Source organism: Manis pentadactyla, chromosome 5 (genome assembly GCF_030020395.1).
Source record: "Manis pentadactyla isolate mManPen7 chromosome 5, mManPen7.hap1, whole genome shotgun sequence".
Lineage (NCBI taxonomy): Eukaryota > Metazoa > Chordata > Mammalia > Pholidota > Manidae > Manis > Manis pentadactyla.
Genome location: NC_080023.1, coordinates 122,969,258 through 122,987,122, shown reverse-complemented (window position 1 = coordinate 122,987,122; position 17,865 = coordinate 122,969,258). Strand labels below are relative to the sequence as shown.

The 17,865-nt window shown below is 42.4% G+C and overlaps 1 protein-coding gene across 2 annotated transcripts in view; it reads left to right on the top strand.

Moving 5' to 3' along the window:
- Positions 1 to 17,416, top strand: part of SETD7 (SET domain containing 7, histone lysine methyltransferase) — a 52,640-nt gene extending 35,224 nt beyond the window's left edge. The window contains exons 5-8 of one of the 2 annotated variants that reach the window (XM_036929683.2): positions 871 to 952; positions 3,642 to 3,759; positions 6,513 to 6,670; positions 11,668 to 17,416. In XM_036929683.2, the coding sequence (XP_036785578.2) occupies positions 871 to 952; positions 3,642 to 3,759; positions 6,513 to 6,670; positions 11,668 to 11,848 (539 nt within the window). In that variant the 3' untranslated portion in view covers positions 11,849 to 17,416. The other variant, XM_057502628.1, reaches the window with a different exon arrangement.
- The last annotated feature ends 449 nt before the right edge of the window (positions 17,417 to 17,865 follow it).

Below are 17,865 nucleotides of genomic sequence, written 5' to 3'. Positions count from 1 at the left end.
GTTTGAGATATTAATTTGGGTTTTTGATTACACACACACACACACACACACAAAAAAAAAAAACAGCAAGAGTACCTGGTAACCATTGGTAATCACTGAACAATGGCTTAATGGGATTATTTGTGGTGCCTTAATGCCCAAAATAATTTACTTTGCAGGAGGAAGCCCTCCAATTCCAACGTATATTTCATTACTTATTAGCCATTGGAGAATCGAATGGCTTCCTTGTGCCCTGGGAGGATTCTCTGAGGCTAATCCTTTGCAGAGAACCAATGGTAGTTCTAGGACAGATGTGTACCTTAGTTTCTGAAGTAAATTACTAATTGGCTTCTACACCACCTTAATAGAAGTAACATGACTTCGTTAATGCTTTATCAAAAGCAGTTCTGTTCTCCCGAATACTGGAGAGGCCGAATGTTTGTTTTTAGTGAAGGAAACAATTGCCAGGGCTGGGTGGTTAGAAGCTACACTCTGTGTCTAATATGAAGGAAACTACTAGAAATATTTAAAACCAGTTTCCATTCTGATCTGACCAGATTGGGATTTCTGTCTCAAAATTTCATGACAAAGCATTTGCTTACTTAGAAATTTTAATTACAGAAGTATCTTTTAAGCCATTTGGGTAAAGAAAAATCAAAAGCTAAAATGACATTTTAAGGGATACATGAGATGGCTTTTCACTAAGACCTGAAACTAAAAGTCAAGAGCAACTGTAAAAACTATCCATTGATCACTGAAGAATTTATTCTAGTCATTATAACTTGAATGACATTTTTCATCATTTCACTCTTTCTTGTCCCATGGATAGAAATGTTTAAAATGCTTTTCCCTAACTCTGTACCTGCACTGAGACTTTTGTTTGCTTTTTAGGTTCAGTGTACCACTTCGATAAGTCGACTTCGTCTTGCATTTCTACCAATGCTCTTCTTCCAGATCCATATGAATCAGAGAGGTAATTTTTTCCTGTGGTTTTAATGGCAATGTTAATTCAAGGTTAGATAACCCTAATGCTGGAAGCTAATGCTCCTCCATGGCTCTCTGCTCAGGCCACGTTCCTGAACAGAAAAAAATATTCATAACATTCCTATGAGGAGTGTTTATTCCCCTGTAGAATCTGTCTCGGCTGAGAGTTTTCTACCATAAAGCCTAGAATAGCCCCTGCATCAGTCCTAGAATGAAACATCTACATAGAGCAGCTGGGCCAGACAGCCAGCTCTGTGCCCTGCCCAGGTGTCCCCTTTCTGGGGCTCTGGTGTCACAGTTTGTGCTGCAGCTACACGCTGGCCTCTGGGGGGAACATTTCAGTCTTTAAAGCTCTAGCTTAGGCAGGAACCAGAATGTGTCCATTTCTACTCAGCCCAGCTGAAGGGGTGTGGAATACAAGACAATTTCTTTATTTGCTAAGGGAGAAGAGGAGTGATACAAAAAACATGTAAGAAGCATAAAAACATTCCAGCTTATAAATTTTTTGATTTGTGAACTCACTCCCAGAGCATCAAGTCCCTTTCCATTTCATCGTATCTAAACTCCAGCTCTTGATTCTTGGTATTGCTTTTCCTCTGGTATCCTGCCTGGAATTCTTATTCCCTAGCAACTGGCCTGTTTACGAGTAAGAGTGCCATCTGCAATTGGTTTTCTCCTTGCCCTGCTCTTTTTTTGTAAGCATGCCTTACAACATGTGACTTAAGCTCCCATCTGAGACATAGGCCTCTTCCCTGGTTTAACTGACAGGGGTGACACCACAATGTCACAGTGCGTGAATAGCCTCTCTCTTGACATGAGATTCTGGCCCATTTACAAAGGGAAGAGTTTGGTCTCTTGTATCAGTGTTTTCTGAGCAGCATAACGATACCCTCAGAATTGTTAACGGCTTATGAAGGCAGACATTTTCTCTTATGCTCATGGTTCTGTAGGTTGGCTGAGGTTCAGCCACTTTTAACTGGGCTCAACTTGGCTCAGCTGGACCAGGCTCATCTCCAGGTTCCAAGTTGGACTCAGATCGGTTTCACATGTCTTCATTCCAAGACTCAGGTTAATGGAACCACAGCCCCCTGGGCATCTTCTTGTGGAGATGAATGGAAACCGGAGAAGGCTGGCAGAAACTTGCCATGCCTCCTAACACCTGAGCCTGGTGTGAAGTCACATCTGCCCACATTCTCATCGCAAAGGAGATCATATGGTGTCTTGCCAATGGTTTCATCCCTGGGCAAGTTCACTGTGGATTCATTGTGACCAAAGAAATGACAATAGAATGTTCTTGGGGTGAAAGGGTTATACCCAAATTTATTCCCACGGTGGCAGGTCAGTCACTAGAATCCTGTCCACTCAGAGCGAGTCTGCATGCAGCAAGCCAGTCTCTGCCCCTGTGCCTCTCTACCCCTGCAGCCATCTCAGTCTCTGTCCTCAGTGCTGCCACCACTCCAGTCTCCTCTCTGCTCTCCTGTAGCCTTGCAGCCATGCCACCGTATCACCCAGAGCAGTGGGTAAAGCTCTTTATATAGAATCAATAGCCATTATTGCCCACATGTGTGTAGTGAGCAAGCCAACCAGGGCCAGGTGAGAATCCTGACCCCAGGAACCTTCACTTTATCCACATATGGCCAAGCCCAAAGACAGTCAGGCAGGGAGATGGCCTCTTCCTGCTTGGAAGAAGGCACCACGTCATATGGCAAAGTAGCAAGATTTATAATTCTATTACAGGGAAGAATAGAAGCAAGTACTGGAAGCAATAATTCAGTCTTCTAGTACATAAAGTAAGTGTGAGATCCACTAACAAAAATTACAGATGATCAGTCCCACCAGTCATTACAACACAGTGCCCTTAGAAATGGAATAGCTGTTGATGGAGCAGGTGATCTCTTATTAAATCCAGTCCAATAATCCCAAGTCCAGTAATACCATTTTCTTGTAAAACAGTGGTTGGCAAACTTTTTCTGTAAAGGGCCACATAGTAAGTATTTTAGGCCTTGTAAGTCTCCGTTGTAACTATTCAACTCTGCCTTTATAACACTAAAGCAGTCACAGACAATACCAAACAATTAGGTGTGTCTATGTTCCAATAAAACTTTATTTACAAAAATGGGCAGCAGCCAGATTGGGCACCCAGGCCTTAGTTACCTGACCTGTTATAAATTCCTTTGTTGGGAAGTGCTTGTTGGATATATTTTATAAACTATCTGTCACTCTTTCATGTGAAAGATTCATCTTGGAACATAATTAAAACTCTTTTCCTCCTCTTTGGCATTGATAAACTCAGGTAAAGCATTAATTAGTTTTGTAAATGTTTTAGCTTGTCCAGGAAGCAGTGAAAATTGTCATTAACTAGAAATATAAAGTTTTTTTAAAAACCTTCTACCAAGCACTGAGTAGCTTTATAAACATATAATAATAATCCCCTTATTAGAGGGAAAATTTTAAACACCACTCTTAAAAGAGGTGTAAGTACCAGTTATTCAATTTCCAATGCCAAAATATTGTGGTTTAACTATCCTCAATATTTTGTGTATCCTCCCTTCCTTCCTTGTTGGGTTATTTTGAATTGAAATTTTGAATTGTGTAGCCATAATGCTATTTTGGTGGTTGATGTAAGGAGCGACACATCAAACTAAAAGAATCATTATTTGACTCTTTTTCTTATTTAGGGTTTATGTTGCTGAATCTCTCATTTCCAGTGCCGGAGAAGGGCTGTTTTCAAAGGTAGCAGTGGGGCCTAATACTGTTATGTCATTTTATAATGGAGTCCGAATTACGCACCAAGAGGTAAGTGGGGTAAAAGTGGAAAATCAACATGATTGGTTAAAGGGCTTTGTTTCAAACACCCTTAATTTTCTCATTAGTCCCTTTACTTTAATATTCACTGAAAATATAAGGGAACAAACAGATAGGCTTTTTTGTAAATTTGATGTGATATTGTCTGTTACAGTCTTCAGATTGCTATAGTACAAATACCGTAGACTGGGTGGCTTATAAACAACAGGAATGTATTTCTTCCAGTTCTGGGGGCTGGGGAGCCTGAGATCAAGGTGTCAGCAGACATTTTGGTTGTCTGGCGAACCAGAGCCCACTTCCTGGTTCATAGCTGGCCCTCTTCACTGTCACTTGTCATGGTATGGGGAAGGAGGGGCATTCTGGGGCCTCTTAGAAGGGTACTGATCCCATTCGTGAGGGCTTTGTCATCTTCATGACCTAATCACCTCCCAAAGGCCCCACCCCCTAATGCTATCACACTGGGGATTAGGTTTCAACATACATGAATTTTGCAGCAGATACAAGCATTCAGTCTATAGCAGAAATTTTTGAGCTTTTTTTCTTATTTGACTCTCTTTCTTATTTTTTTGGAGTTCCACAGCTGTTTTATAGAAACTGGGATAGTGCTATAATTGCTTTGTACTGGACTATACCCAGTCTGAAATATTGAGATCTAATTTGACTCTGTCTATAGTTAATGTATGACCTTGGACAGGATGCTTTATAGGAAGGGCCCCTACCTCTCTTTGTGTGAAAGCCATACAATAGCCTACATCTAGCCAGGAAGGGTTCTACTGCCAAAAATGAAAACAAAAATAAAAAGTTAAAGGGTTGAGTCACCTCTTACCTTTAAGATGCCATCTTTGCTATATTTCTCAGATTTCATGTATTTTGTTTTTGTTTCTTTATTTCACAATGAATTTCCTCTAGTGTCTTCATAAGGGCAAAAATTTCTATGCTTTTAGCACAGCTTGGTCTCTCCATCTGGTCTCACTTGTAAGAAGTGTATGGGACTTAAGCTTATCACTCAAATCCCACATTCATGTCTTCACTTTTTCCATTTATTGCTATAAAAAGCTAAGGGGGGAAATGCCTTGAAATAATCAAGAAATTGCACATTCAGACCAGTTGCAGAGGCAAAGATAGCTATGCGTTCAGCCCGAGCTGTGGCCTGGCACACAGTGTCCTCTTGTGATGGCCAGACCCCTGTACTGGCAATCCTGAAAGTCCAAGAAATTCAGCACATTAAAGGTGACTCAAGATATTGATATATAACTTATTTATTCAAACATTTTACAAATAAGGAAACGGAAGCCCAGAGAGGTTAAGCAATTTTCCCCAGGGCACAAATACAGTATCTAGCAGAGTTCAAGCAGGGTTTCAAATAGCAGAATCTGGCTCCGTGCTGAAATTCACTTTGCTGTACTGTAAAAATGAATGAGGCACCCTCTTTGCCCTCGTGAAATTTAGATTCTGTTGGGGACATGAGGAAAATACACCACTAATGGCAACATAGGTCTGGTACCAAGCACCATATATCAGACGTGACAAGTCTAGAATATTAAAATCCACAAAGATATTTTTTGCTTCTATCACTGCTGTATCCCCTGCACCTGGAACAGTGGCTGGCCTATGGTAGGCACTCAGTAAATATCTGTTGAATAAATCTCAGGTATGAATAATAGCATAACTGTACTTTACAGGCAAGGAAGGTGGTATACTCTGAGACAACCGTTTGGATGAAAATGTGATCCTATTTGCTCTAAAAGTCTATTCTGCTGGCATCAGCAGATCCCAGGGTGTGGTTTGGAGTGGGGAAGCCTGTTGGTCACTGCAGGTAGTGAGGACTGTGAACATAAGAAAGTGCACTGGTGATCGGCGCCTGTCTGTGCTGGTCACATTGACTGCCACCCTGCAACAAGGGTGTAGGACTTCCCTGGAGTGCAATTTTGCATTCCTTATAGTTCTTGTTCCATTTGATCTTACTTTTTTCTTTTGCCTCATCTTCCCTCGGGGTTCAGGGGATTTGGGGGCTGATCAAAGAAAAAGATATGAATGTAAAAGGCAATCACACACAACAGCTTTATGATACTGGGTGGCAGTGGCACAGAGCCCTCCCAGCATAAGACCATCCAGAGGTCTGTGGCACAGAGGCCACCATCCAGAGGGGGAGGAGGGGAGAGAAGTCCTGGGAAAGAGCGGGATCAGAAAGAGGACTTTTAGCTGTCCAGGTGTTGTGCCACAGTGAGGAGTCTCCGAGCCAGCGTTGCAGAGGACAGGAGCAATCCAGGGTCTTTATGTTGTGGGGTGTATCTTATCTAGTGCTAACAGATGTGAGGTGAGGTGTCCCCTGGAAAGCAGACTGTAAAAGACTAAAACTGTGTTTTGTTTGGGCTACTTAAAAAAATAATTAGATATGTAAAAATTTGAGTTTGGTGCTGATGGGCTTTTGAGATAATAGGTCTTGGTCTGCAGTGAAAAAATTAACAACCTGGGGACATCTGATTATATTTTTGTGTGTCTTTAAAAGGGATTTTAAGACCTTTTTCTCATATAAGGAAAAATCAATGAATAGTAAATTGAGTTGCCCTGTGTTGCCCACACATACTGTTTGCCCACAGGTGTGCAGAAGGCTCCCTGAAGTTCTTCTCTTGTATGTAGCATTCAAACCATGATGTTTAAGGACAAAAGAGTTACTATCTTTGATGTTCTCGAAGCTGTGGGGGGAAGGTCCTCTCCAGAGTTCGCCGTCTTGTTCTCCGCAGGTTGACGGCAGAGACTGGGCCCTGAACGGGAACACCCTCTCCCTCGATGAAGAAACCGTCATTGATGTGCCTGCACCCTACAGCCATGTGTCCAAGTACTGTGCCTCCTTGGGACACAAGGCGAATCACTCCTTCACCCCAAACTGCATCTATGATATGTAAGTCTGACTCTGAGCTGCAGGGGCAGATCTGTGCCCTACCTCTCGGACTCTGAGACAGAGGAGGGCACCTAAAAGGTGTTATCCTACCCTAGAGGAAGGCCACTCCCACAGAATGTCTGAGGCTCCTCTCCCCAGGGGCCTCGCAGTTATGACTTGAAACTGAGACTCTAAACAGCCCCACTTTCTGGCCTTGGCAGGCTAAGAAATGGACCAAGTGCTCCAAAGAGTAAACACGCAATGGAAATACTCTACTTAGTGAGTTCTCTGTTATGGTGGCTTTTTGTCCTTCAGTTGTCCCATTCTGGAAAATTAAGGATAGTGTTATTTGAAATATAAATAAAAATTAAATTACTCTGCATAGTGAGATCAGTGAGCCCTTTTATGTCTTGAAAGGGAGAGGAAAACAAAATCTTCAGTAATATGAATCATCTGCTATACCAAATTCATAGAGACAGAATGTAAATCAGTGGTTGCCCAGTCCTGGGGGGAGTGGAGGGAAATGGGGTCGATAGCTTATGAGTATGCGTTTCTTTCCAGGGTGATAAAGTGTTCTAAGATTCAATAGTGGTCATAGTTGTGCTACCAAGCAGCTGCATCTGGGGAGGTCTCTCCCTGCACACTGGGTGAAACTTCAACCAGATGGGGGAGGATTCTTTGATCTAGAAAGAATTCATGAACAGGTCAGGCGAGTGTAGGTAAGGAAGGAATTCATTAAAGCAAGAGTAGTCGTGGATGGCAGAAGCCATGCAGGCAGCAGAGAGCAAGGAAGAGCAGAGGGAGGAAAGGGAAGCTCACTGAACTCCTGCTCAGCACAGGGCAGATCTCCTGCCAACTCTTGAAGCCAGGGTTACCTGGCGTCCAGTGTCTGCTTGAATCTGCACAGCATGGGAACTAAGTCCCTACCACCCCAGAATTTGGGGGAGCCTCAGACCACTGGATGGAGTGAGATTATGTTCCGAGAACTTCCCCAAAGCAAAGAAAGGAGATTTTCCGGCAGGCTACTAAAAAACATGATAGTACAGCTGACGTCCTGTCTGTGTCACCCAGACAATGAGAACTTGCACGCCCAAATCAGAGCTCTCAGTAGCCCTTCCCTACTTGTCTGAAGTAGAACAGAGAGAGTGAAGACTTGTGCTTAAGTCTAGAAAATTGAATGAAGTAGCGAAGAAACAAGATGCTTACCACTGGGAAAAGTGGTCTCTTATTAATCTCCCAAGGGGTTTGGAAGTATGTGGAGACAAAACACAGTGAGTTAAGCAGCAAAAAGTATTTAAGGCAAAGTACACACTTGAAGAAAGGGGAGTGCAGGCAGCCTCAGAGGAGAGGTGTCCTTAAAGGCTTAGGATTCATGTCTTTTAAGGATTTCAAGAATGGGGTAAAGGGCCAAGGGAGTGTAGGCTTGACTTGTGGTCTCATGATGTCTATCTTTGTTGAGAGACATGTCATCATTCAATAGTACGTTCTCTAGATGCTCTGTAAGATAAACTTAACACAAGGAATTTAGTGGTTCCATTCTTCTCCTAGATAGTAGTTACTGTCAAGCAGTGGAAACATACCATTTAAGACTGCTCGCCCAGCCTTGAGATAGAGGCAGTTGTTGACTAGTTATCATAAAATATGTTAGGACTCTTACCTCCTAACTCCCTGGCTTTTAAAGTGGAATCTTAGCCTTAAGATGGAGTCCCTACTGTTCTTACTATTTATATCTTGGCATTTTCCATCATAGGAAAAAATTTATCAAGCTGCTTGTCCCATGTCCCTGCTCCAGCTCAGTTGCACAACTGAAAGCCACTGAATTGTACACTTTAAATGGATGAACTTTATGATATATGTTGTATCTCAACAAAGCTGTTGTTTTAAAAAATCAATTAATCCCACCTCTCTCCTGGGGTTTGAGCCTCCCCTTCCAGCTGCTCATTGAACCTCTTCTTGGAAAGCTCCGTTGATGGGGAACTTATTGGTACCCACACAGGTAGCTGTCTGAACAAACTGAGAGAGATATTATGAAATTAGCTTTTGGGCTCTGATGATTAGAAAGTTCTTTCCATTGAGCCCTGGCACATCTGGCCCGTGGCCCTAACTAGCTCCCTTTCTTTCTTGTGCACTTTGTCAATTTCTCTTCCATATGGTAGCCCTATGAATATTTTAGTACTTTTCATGTGCCCCCAAAGTTAAGCATCTCTGTTCCTTACAGGACACTGTTGGGATTCTGTGTATCATCGTCATTGCTGTCTTTAGCTCAGCCTGACAATGCCAGTTCTTCCTGGGAGCCAGGAGCTGCGTTGCAACCTTTTCTGCTTAGTTATAACTTGCAGTCCTTCTGTCCAATTGCTTGTTAACATAAGCAGGATCAAATCATGTGCATTTAATCTTTAGGAAAATTGCTAGAATTTGAACATCCCCTGTTGCATCTCTGTGATAATTTAAAAATTGTTCTGGCAGTGACTCGCTCTCCTTGGCAGCCAGTAACAAGTACTGAAGCTGCAACTTCTGCTTAAAGGGCGGGCAGAAATGGCAGAGGTCATGTGTCATGTGAAATGAAACTGACACTCTTATTAACTCCAAGGCTCTCCTGGCCAATGTGAATTAGGCCAAAGCATCATTCTAAGATGCAAGCAGCTTAAAAACAACTTTTTAAAGGGTGGTAAACCAACAATAACAAAAGCTACTTAGACTGCTCTTTTGAAACAAATTAGCTCTGTGATTGTATTGCACTGACATGATTTTTCTCACCCAAAAGAAGAGAGCACAAGAGATGGAACCATTTGTGCAAAATCAAGTCCCTGTACTTTCTGGGGTTATTTGCTTCAAGTCCAATGTGATGAATGAGTCATTTGGGGTAACAGGAACACTACCTGAATAATAATCACATGTAAAATTCAGGTACTGATTCATGGTTTTCATTTGTTGCCAAAATCATTGGTATTATTATGCACACTTTAATGTAAACAAAGCAACACCCATGTAAGTGGTTTTAACTGCAACCTAATACAAAATGCTGAATGGACAGACAGAGAAGAACTACTCTCCATTTATAAATATAGGTAACATGTCACAAGGGGCCAAACACCTAGGTGCAGAGGTTTGGTTCAAGGGCTAATTAATTGCACAGCTAACATTTACTGAGCTCTTACTCCGGACTGTTGCTGTGCTAAAGACATCTCATGTATCATCTCATTCAACCCTCCCTGAAACTCTGTGGGGCACCTGCTGTAACTATCCCAGATGGAAGACAGGCAATTCAGGTCTTAGTCAGAATGGCTGGCTAAGTGTCCTCAGCCATTGTGCCTCAGTGCCACCTTGAAGAACCAACACCTAAAATTGAGTTCTTTCTTTTTACTCTGACCCTTTTCTACTCTGAAAATAATGATAGTGGGCAGGAAAATGAAAATACAAGAGGATTATAAGAGAAATCTTAGGCTTCTTCTGCGATTTTTTCAGTGTACAAGATTAACTAGAGCTCCACTTCAGGAGTGTGTTTTTAATGAAATATTTTAATTTAGAGACAAATAGTTGTGATTTTAATAAGGAATTCCTGAATCCCTGGTCCAGGGATCTCCTCTGTGATGGAGCACCATCTGAGAGTTCTGCGCATATATGTGCATGCTCACACACGGACGCACGTGCTCACATTCACAGTAACTAATATCAGTTGAGTCCCCACTTTGTGTCAGGCACCGGGTAAGGTGCTTATATCTGTGACCCCATTTTCTCTAAACAACAACTCTTGTAGGATAAGGATCACTACTGTTACTGTGATTTTGCAGATAAGAAAAATAAGATTCAGAGACACGAAGGTGAGCTTTGTGTTCAGAGATATGAAGAGGAGGCAGTAATAGTGTGTGGAACCAGGACTTACACCAAAGTCTTCTGACCCCACATCCAGTATGCTTTCCAGGAACAATGATGCCCAAGTAGTAGGGACATAGAGGCCTTCTTGGAGTGAGAATGAGGTAACTTTGTGCCTCCTATAAAATACATCCCTAAACCACCACCAATAGAAGGAGCACCAAGTACTTACTCTCATGCCCCATGTGCCAATCTAAGGGCCTGGAACCTTCCATTTGGTGTCTCAATGTCCTTTGTTCAAATTGTGACCTAAAATGAATGAGATTGATTTGATCAGATGCATATAAAAATAAAGCTAATCTCCGTCTAGCCAATGTCTGACATTCACCCGTTTTGGGTTTCGGCAGCTGTTAGGTGAGCTAAGTCCATTTCTTATTTAGCTCCTGTTCTCCTGCAGGCAGATGTAAAGGTGGAGCCTTTAGCGGAAGGAAACACAGCCACAACGTTAGCCTCGCCTCTGGTCCTGAGAGGACTCGTTCAGTAACTGGTGGCTGTCCCCTTCACAGGGTGCTTCGCAGGGAAATACTGAAGGAGCACATTGGCAGAGAGGTGTGAACTTCCCTTTTGGAAAGAAATCTTCATCTCCCTTTATGCTAGAAAGTCATACTTCTTCTATTGGTATAGGGGGGAATACAGAGGTTTTAATTTTGTTTTGGAAAATCCACAGGGCTCTTTCCTAAATTCCAGAAGTACCCTGGTGAAACCTTCTACACAAAATGCAGCCAGGAAACCTGATGCTACAGGCTAGCTGAGCTGAAATGCTGACAGGCTGCCTTGGATCCGATTTTTCATTAAGGACGGATTTTTATTGTTGACGTGATTATTGGCTTATAAATAAAGTGATAAATATGCACAACGAAGAAGATAGAGGAGTGCCTTTTTAAACTTTAATGTGCGAATAAATCACCTGGGGGGGTTGTTCAAGTACAGAGTACAGTCGAGCAGTTTGAGGCAGGGCTGAGATTCTGCATGGCGAGCACACTCCCAAGTGAGGCTTGGCTAGCTGATGTAGGGACCCCACTTTGAGGCCCTACCCCTGATGTCCAGGGGAGAGCTTGTGGGTGATTCCTGCATCAGCCCTGATAGCCTTCGCTTCTGTGCTCCTGGTCTGGCCCAGGCCTGACTGTGCGCATCTTGATGTCTAGGTTTGTCCACCCCCGTTTTGGGCCCATCAAATGCATCCGCACACTCCGCGCTGTGGAAGCTGACGAGGAGCTCACCGTTGCCTACGGCTATGACCACAGCCCCCCTGGGCAGAGCGGACCTGAAGCCCCCGAGTGGTACCAGGTGGAGCTGAAGGCCTTCCAGGCCACCCAGCAGAAGTGAAAGGCCTGGCTCTGGGCTTCGGAGACCTGGGACAGAAACTTGGATCTATGCACTACGTTTATCCGACAAGGGACAACCAGGGACTGCTCATGCTGTGACGTCACATCCTCTCCGCGTTAGCAACAACTTTCTCACATACTAACTAGGTTTGACTCTATTACTCATACCAGATTTAAAATTAGCTAGCCTTGCAACAATGTCCTACTGTGAGGGACTGTAGAGCACTTGACATAAATCAGCCTGATGTTCTTGGGTGGTTCCAGGCTAAATCTGTACCACCTTCGGAGATGCCAAATGACTGGACTGAAAAAGGGAAAAGGGGGTTTTTCAGCCATTTTTAGTCAGTGATTTTTCCATGATGTTTTTCCTATGGCCAATGCAAAGTGTGTTATCACACTTGGATGTGTGCCATGTGGAGGATAGAGAAGTACTACATTTTTATTCTCTAAATGTAGTATAATTTGCCTTTTAACCTTTGATCTGTATCCTGCAATAGAATGGCTTTGTTTTTTCCTAGCAAACAGTGCTCCATTTTTTGAGTCATGTGATTCACCCCTTGGTCCTATTCTCTATATTAGGTATCTTTTACAAGAGAAAATTTCCAAATGGATTTCGTGTCAGTGCCACTGTGTAGGTCTCTCTGGTTCTTTCTGTATCATTGTTTCATTATTATGTCCTAATATAAAGAACTGGCTCATAGGGCCAGGGTATTATTACAGAATTATTACTCTCGCATGTAAACAAAGATATCTTTGCTTTAAGATGTGAGAAGAAATGAATTTTCTCTGTTTGCATTAAGTTATGGAAGAGTTGTAATATATACTTTAAAAAAGAAGAGAGGAAAATTAGTATTTCTAAGCAGTAACTGCAACAATTTTGCAATATCTTCAAAATATTTGTGCAGTAATTTTTTTTTTCTCCCTGGGTACACATTAAATCTACATAACATAGAGCAGTCTGGCTTTTGGCAAAGTGCATCGAATTCAAAAGTCAAATAACAAATTTGAATTCTAACAGAATTCAAATTCGGGGTTTTTTTTTTTTAGTCGCTACTATTAAGAGAGACATACTGATCACTAGGTACAAATCAAACCACAATGCTAAAACTCTTCATCGTATTTCAAGGCACTCACCTGCTTCCAAGCATTGTGAATGAAAAGTAACACCTGTAGAGTTTAAAAGCCATGATGCCTGTAGCATTTCAGACATTTTGCAAGCCATGTGTAATCACAACTGCAGAAATAAGGAGAAAAACCCTGTTTTTTAGTTTAGCTAGCTAGGTATGTAATGGAACTGGGATTGCTCTGAATGAATCCTTAGAGTTTGGGGGTTTTGTAAGCACCCTCCCCACATGCCATAGCCATGTCCTTTGGATGCCTCGGTGATGTAACTGGGAGGGCTGAAGAGAGGCAGCTGCTCTGACCCGCAACTGTCGGCGGGGGCACCTATCACCTGAGCCAGTTTGGGCTTTGAAAGAGAGAAAGCCTTCCAAGCTATAGCTGATAGTGAACGCTGGCTGAGTAGAGAAGGCTTGCTGGGAGTAATAGAAGAGGAAAGACAGGCAGAAGGAAGTTTGCTATTTCTTGTCCGTTACACATTACTCTTAGGAAGAATTTAACAAAAGTGCTTGATCCTGGGCTGCTCACACTTCCAGTTCAGGTGGCTCCTGGGCACAGGATTCAGCCCTCAAGACAGAAGCAGCCCATCCCTTCTCTGCAACACCAGGCAGGCTTCCTGGAGCTCCCCTGTGCTCAGCAGTGCCAGAGCAGGTGGCCCAGCAAGCCGTGCAGCTAGGTGGTGGCCATGATTTCAGGGAGATAAGCTGATGGTTCACACAGGAGAAGTTGTTGGGGCTGCCAGAAAGGTCTGCCACAAAGGGAACTGAATAGAGTTTTTAGATTAAAGGCACCAGGATAGGAAAGCTTCTATTCTGTAGAAAGAGACCATTCTATAAACTGTGACAGATGGGCAGAGTCTTGGGACTTGTATTCTGACGGGTGCTTTAATTCAAACTCATCCCAGACTGAGTGACTGTTTCAGGAGAAAGATGGCTTTAATTAACCCCAGTCAGCTAGGTTGTGGAGCCAGGGCAGGGAGAGTAGGGTGCAAGTCACACCTCCCAGTGCAGCTACTATGCTTTGAATGGTATCATTCCTGACGGTGATACTGTTTTGGTGAGCTGAAGGGAGTGTAGTTTCTGTCCTAATGGGCTACTTTAATTGCCCCATTCAAACGGAATTTTTCCTTTCTCTTTCTTTTTTATATGTAAGGGATTGAAGAGTTGTAAGTAGTGATTAACCAACTAATCCATTTGTCAAGTTAGATATTGAATGAAAACACCGAGTTTAAAACTCAGCAGCGTGTCCATGACCTTCCAACAAATCCAAGGAAACAATACACCCAAGCTGTGCCTCTCTTTCTCCCTCCTCTCCTCCTCTGTCTTCTGGCTCTTCTTTCTCGTGTCCTATCTCTTTCCTTTTTTCTCCTGTCTGTGGGAATGCCTGGGAAACAACATCTCTCCCACTCCTTTCCCTTCTCTCTTTCCCTGTTCTGAGCTTCTCTCCTCTTCCTAGTACCTCTCCCTAGCTTTGTGTGTGCCCGTCAGAGCCCTGAGTCTACCACTCATTAGGTACTCTGGCTGGCTGGCTCTGTCGCTCCTGCTCTCTCTGCGCCCCCAGTCCGTGCAGGCACGTGCACGCGCGCACACACACACACATACACACATTCCCAAATGTAAGGCTTTGTCTTGTGGAATCAGAGCTGGGCTTGAGATTCACTGTGTTGTGCAGGTAGGTAAAGAAGTCAAGAGGTTGAAGTTCCATCAGGAATTAATGGGTGAGGAAGTAAGGGCTTATTCCTTGTTTGAGCCAAAGTCTGAGAGGGGACGCTTTGGCTGTATTTTTCTACTGAATCTTTCCATCCGCTGTGTGTGGAAGGAAGCATGGCAGAAAACACCCAATCTGGGAGTTTCTGCAGCGTAGTAATCACAACAGATGTGGGAAGATTCCACGTGGTGGGTAAGAAGTAACTTCATGCTCTCCCAAAACATGGCTGGTTCTGGGGGTGTGCATGACGCCAGTCTCAGGAGATTCACGCAGAGCTGCCTCAGTCCAACTCCTGCATGCCTAGATCTTTCCTTAGCAGCTTTTCTATGATGAAATATTATCTTGTGTTAGAGCTAGGAATAGGAACTAATCTGTAAGAATATGTCCCCAAATGGACATTTGAATGGACTAACAAAAACAACTGTCAGGGCTGAATTTCCGACACAAAGGAATGACGAGTAAAAAGCAACAGGCAAGGCAGACTCGAGTTTTGTAGCACCTGTTCTTAGTTGACCTGCCTCAGCCCGGGGCTACCTGAGAAATAAAGAGGGAAATTGGTTTTTCAAGATCTCTTTGAACCTGTCTGGGGCTGTAATTAAACTTGTTTACCCTCGGGAGGGTTCTTCACACTTGAAAAACGTTACTTATCATCAACGATCTGGAAAGGCCACCATGAAGGCAAGTGTAACCATTTACAACATTTGATTGTAACTATTACAATTGCAGTAACTGTGAACAGCGTTGTCTTCTCAGTGAGACAGTATGTGGCACTTTAGAAACTTTCCTTTAATATATAAAATTTTAAATCACTGAAAGTAGTTTTGCTTTACTTTATTTTAAAACAGTTGCCTCAAGTTTCTGTCTTAAGAGTAGTGATTTAGAATCCAGGCATCTTTTATTTTAGAAGAACAAGCAAAACTATGTTGCCAGACTGATAGTTGTAATGTTTACTTGCCACAGATCAAAGGTTCACAAAATATATCAAATTTACATCTACCTGATGTACTCTGGTAGGTTGTTCTTTCTGTGATCTTTCCCTTTAGGAATTTGGATCCTCGGAATCAGTTTTTCATTTTTAAAAAACTAAATTTTAAGTTTTATTTTGCCAAATGTGTGCATACATATTCAAAGCAATGAAACTATTTCAAGCCATACAACCACAGGGGTGGAAACCCTTTTCACAAATTTTAATGTGTTTGTATGTAAATAGATGTTTGTATGAAATATTTTCATGGTAGAATGAATATATTTAAATGAAGTTGAGTTATTCCAGTGCTATTTAAACAAATTACAAAATTTTTGGTGAGAATTATGAGTCTATTGAGATACAATGCAGATCAATTTTGATTTTTAAAAATCAAAAGCCTACAAATCACTCTGACTCATGGCAACTTCCCTGCGTTGTTGCACCTGACATGGAGAGAGTGTGTAGGCTTCCCCAGTGCCTCAGCCACTTGCTGGTGTGAGTTAGGTGCTCGTGGAGGTGTGTGTCCACCTTTTAGCGACATCACTCTGGGCCTTCGGGGGCCAAGGAGTGAATTAGAGGCATTAGAGACACTGGTGCAGTTATCCAGAGCACAATTTATTTGCAGGGCAGCAGAATCAGAAGCCAGATATGGCCATGTGACCCTTGGAAATGGGTTTGCTGGCCGCCATCAACCGCCACCCTTACTGCCTAGTCACACATGTCAGGGAGGCTGCCCACAGTGGAGCTGGGGTTCAGACCCCAGGGTGGGACTTCACGGTTTTGCCAGCAGGCCTGCCTCCTGACCTTCACCTCACAGAGAGGAAGGAGGAGGGAGCAGCTGGCAAGGGGCCTGTTTCTCAGCACAGTGCATTTCCTGTCTCAGCTCTGGGAGACTATGCACCAAAGCATCCAATTTCCAACCAGAGAGAGACGTCCTCAGATAAGGCTAATCCTTGCTTCCTCTGTGTGTGACTTTACACACACCATTGTTAGAAGTCGTTTTAATATCAAGACCAATCACATCCCTAGAACAAACCTCCCAACTCTCCTGATATCACTAGAACACTCCTTTATAATGACATTCAACTTGAGAGGGTTGGGTTTCTTTTCCATTTTGGTCCTGGATATAATGAAATGATAAATATTATGACAAATTTTCACTGTGTATACTAGCAATATGTACACACATGCCAATATATCTTAACATATCACCTTGGTTACATTTTAGGTCACTATAATTATAGTGTGAATTCATGTGTTGGGGAATTTCAGGGACTTTGTAATGCCTGCTTATCATGGAAGGAATTAGGTTCACGGTTCTGTGCTCCCTACTTCAAAAGTTTTCCTCCTGGGTTTTCTATGTTCTTTTTTTCTCCTGAAATGCATTTATTAGGTTGTGAGGTATGTTTAAGGATTGTAAGCCAGGGGTACGCTTTCAGCATTTATTGCAACCAAAAGTAACCCCATCACAGTTAATGAGCATCTTTGATTGGTCTTTTGTGGAATTTGAACTAAATCTCTGAGCCTTATTCAATATCTATAATTCTATGATTTTTTTAAATTATGGGAAATTAATGAGAGATGTTTACATGAAAAATGTTTGCCTTTGCTGTGTGATGAATGAGTTTTTTGTAGTGTGTCTGGGTGCATGTGCAAGAGAGTAGGGAAAATGTTTCTGAAACAAAACTTGACAAATATTTGTAATGAAAGTAAATTTAAAGATTGCTATAATTGCGCTATAGAAACAATGCAAGTATTAAACAAAATATACAATCATCTGTCTTTGTCTTCCTTTGGCCATCTAGGGCAGAAAGGCAGCAACGTTTTTCTTATGATATGTCTACCTGTATATTTAAATTATTAGGCAAACTTTATATTTTAAGTTGTTTAAAAATATTATTAACCATTTATCACTTTCAAAGCATCAGAGTAAGACCTAAGAAGGGGCATAGAAAGGTTGGGAGCTTGTTGTATATTTGGCACGACTCCACATGCACCCACAAATCCAGAAAAATTAGCCACATCAGCCAAAGGTGACTGACTGACTACATAAATATTAAGGGTATTAAATGTAAATGAGATGATCAGGGAAAAGATGTGAAGGATGGGAAACTTGAACTCATGGTTGAGAGAAGCTATAGGAATTTTGTTACATGTTGTGGTAAACATTCCCAAACTCTCCCCTACAATCTTCTCAAAGAACAAAAAGAACAAAAATCAGTGAC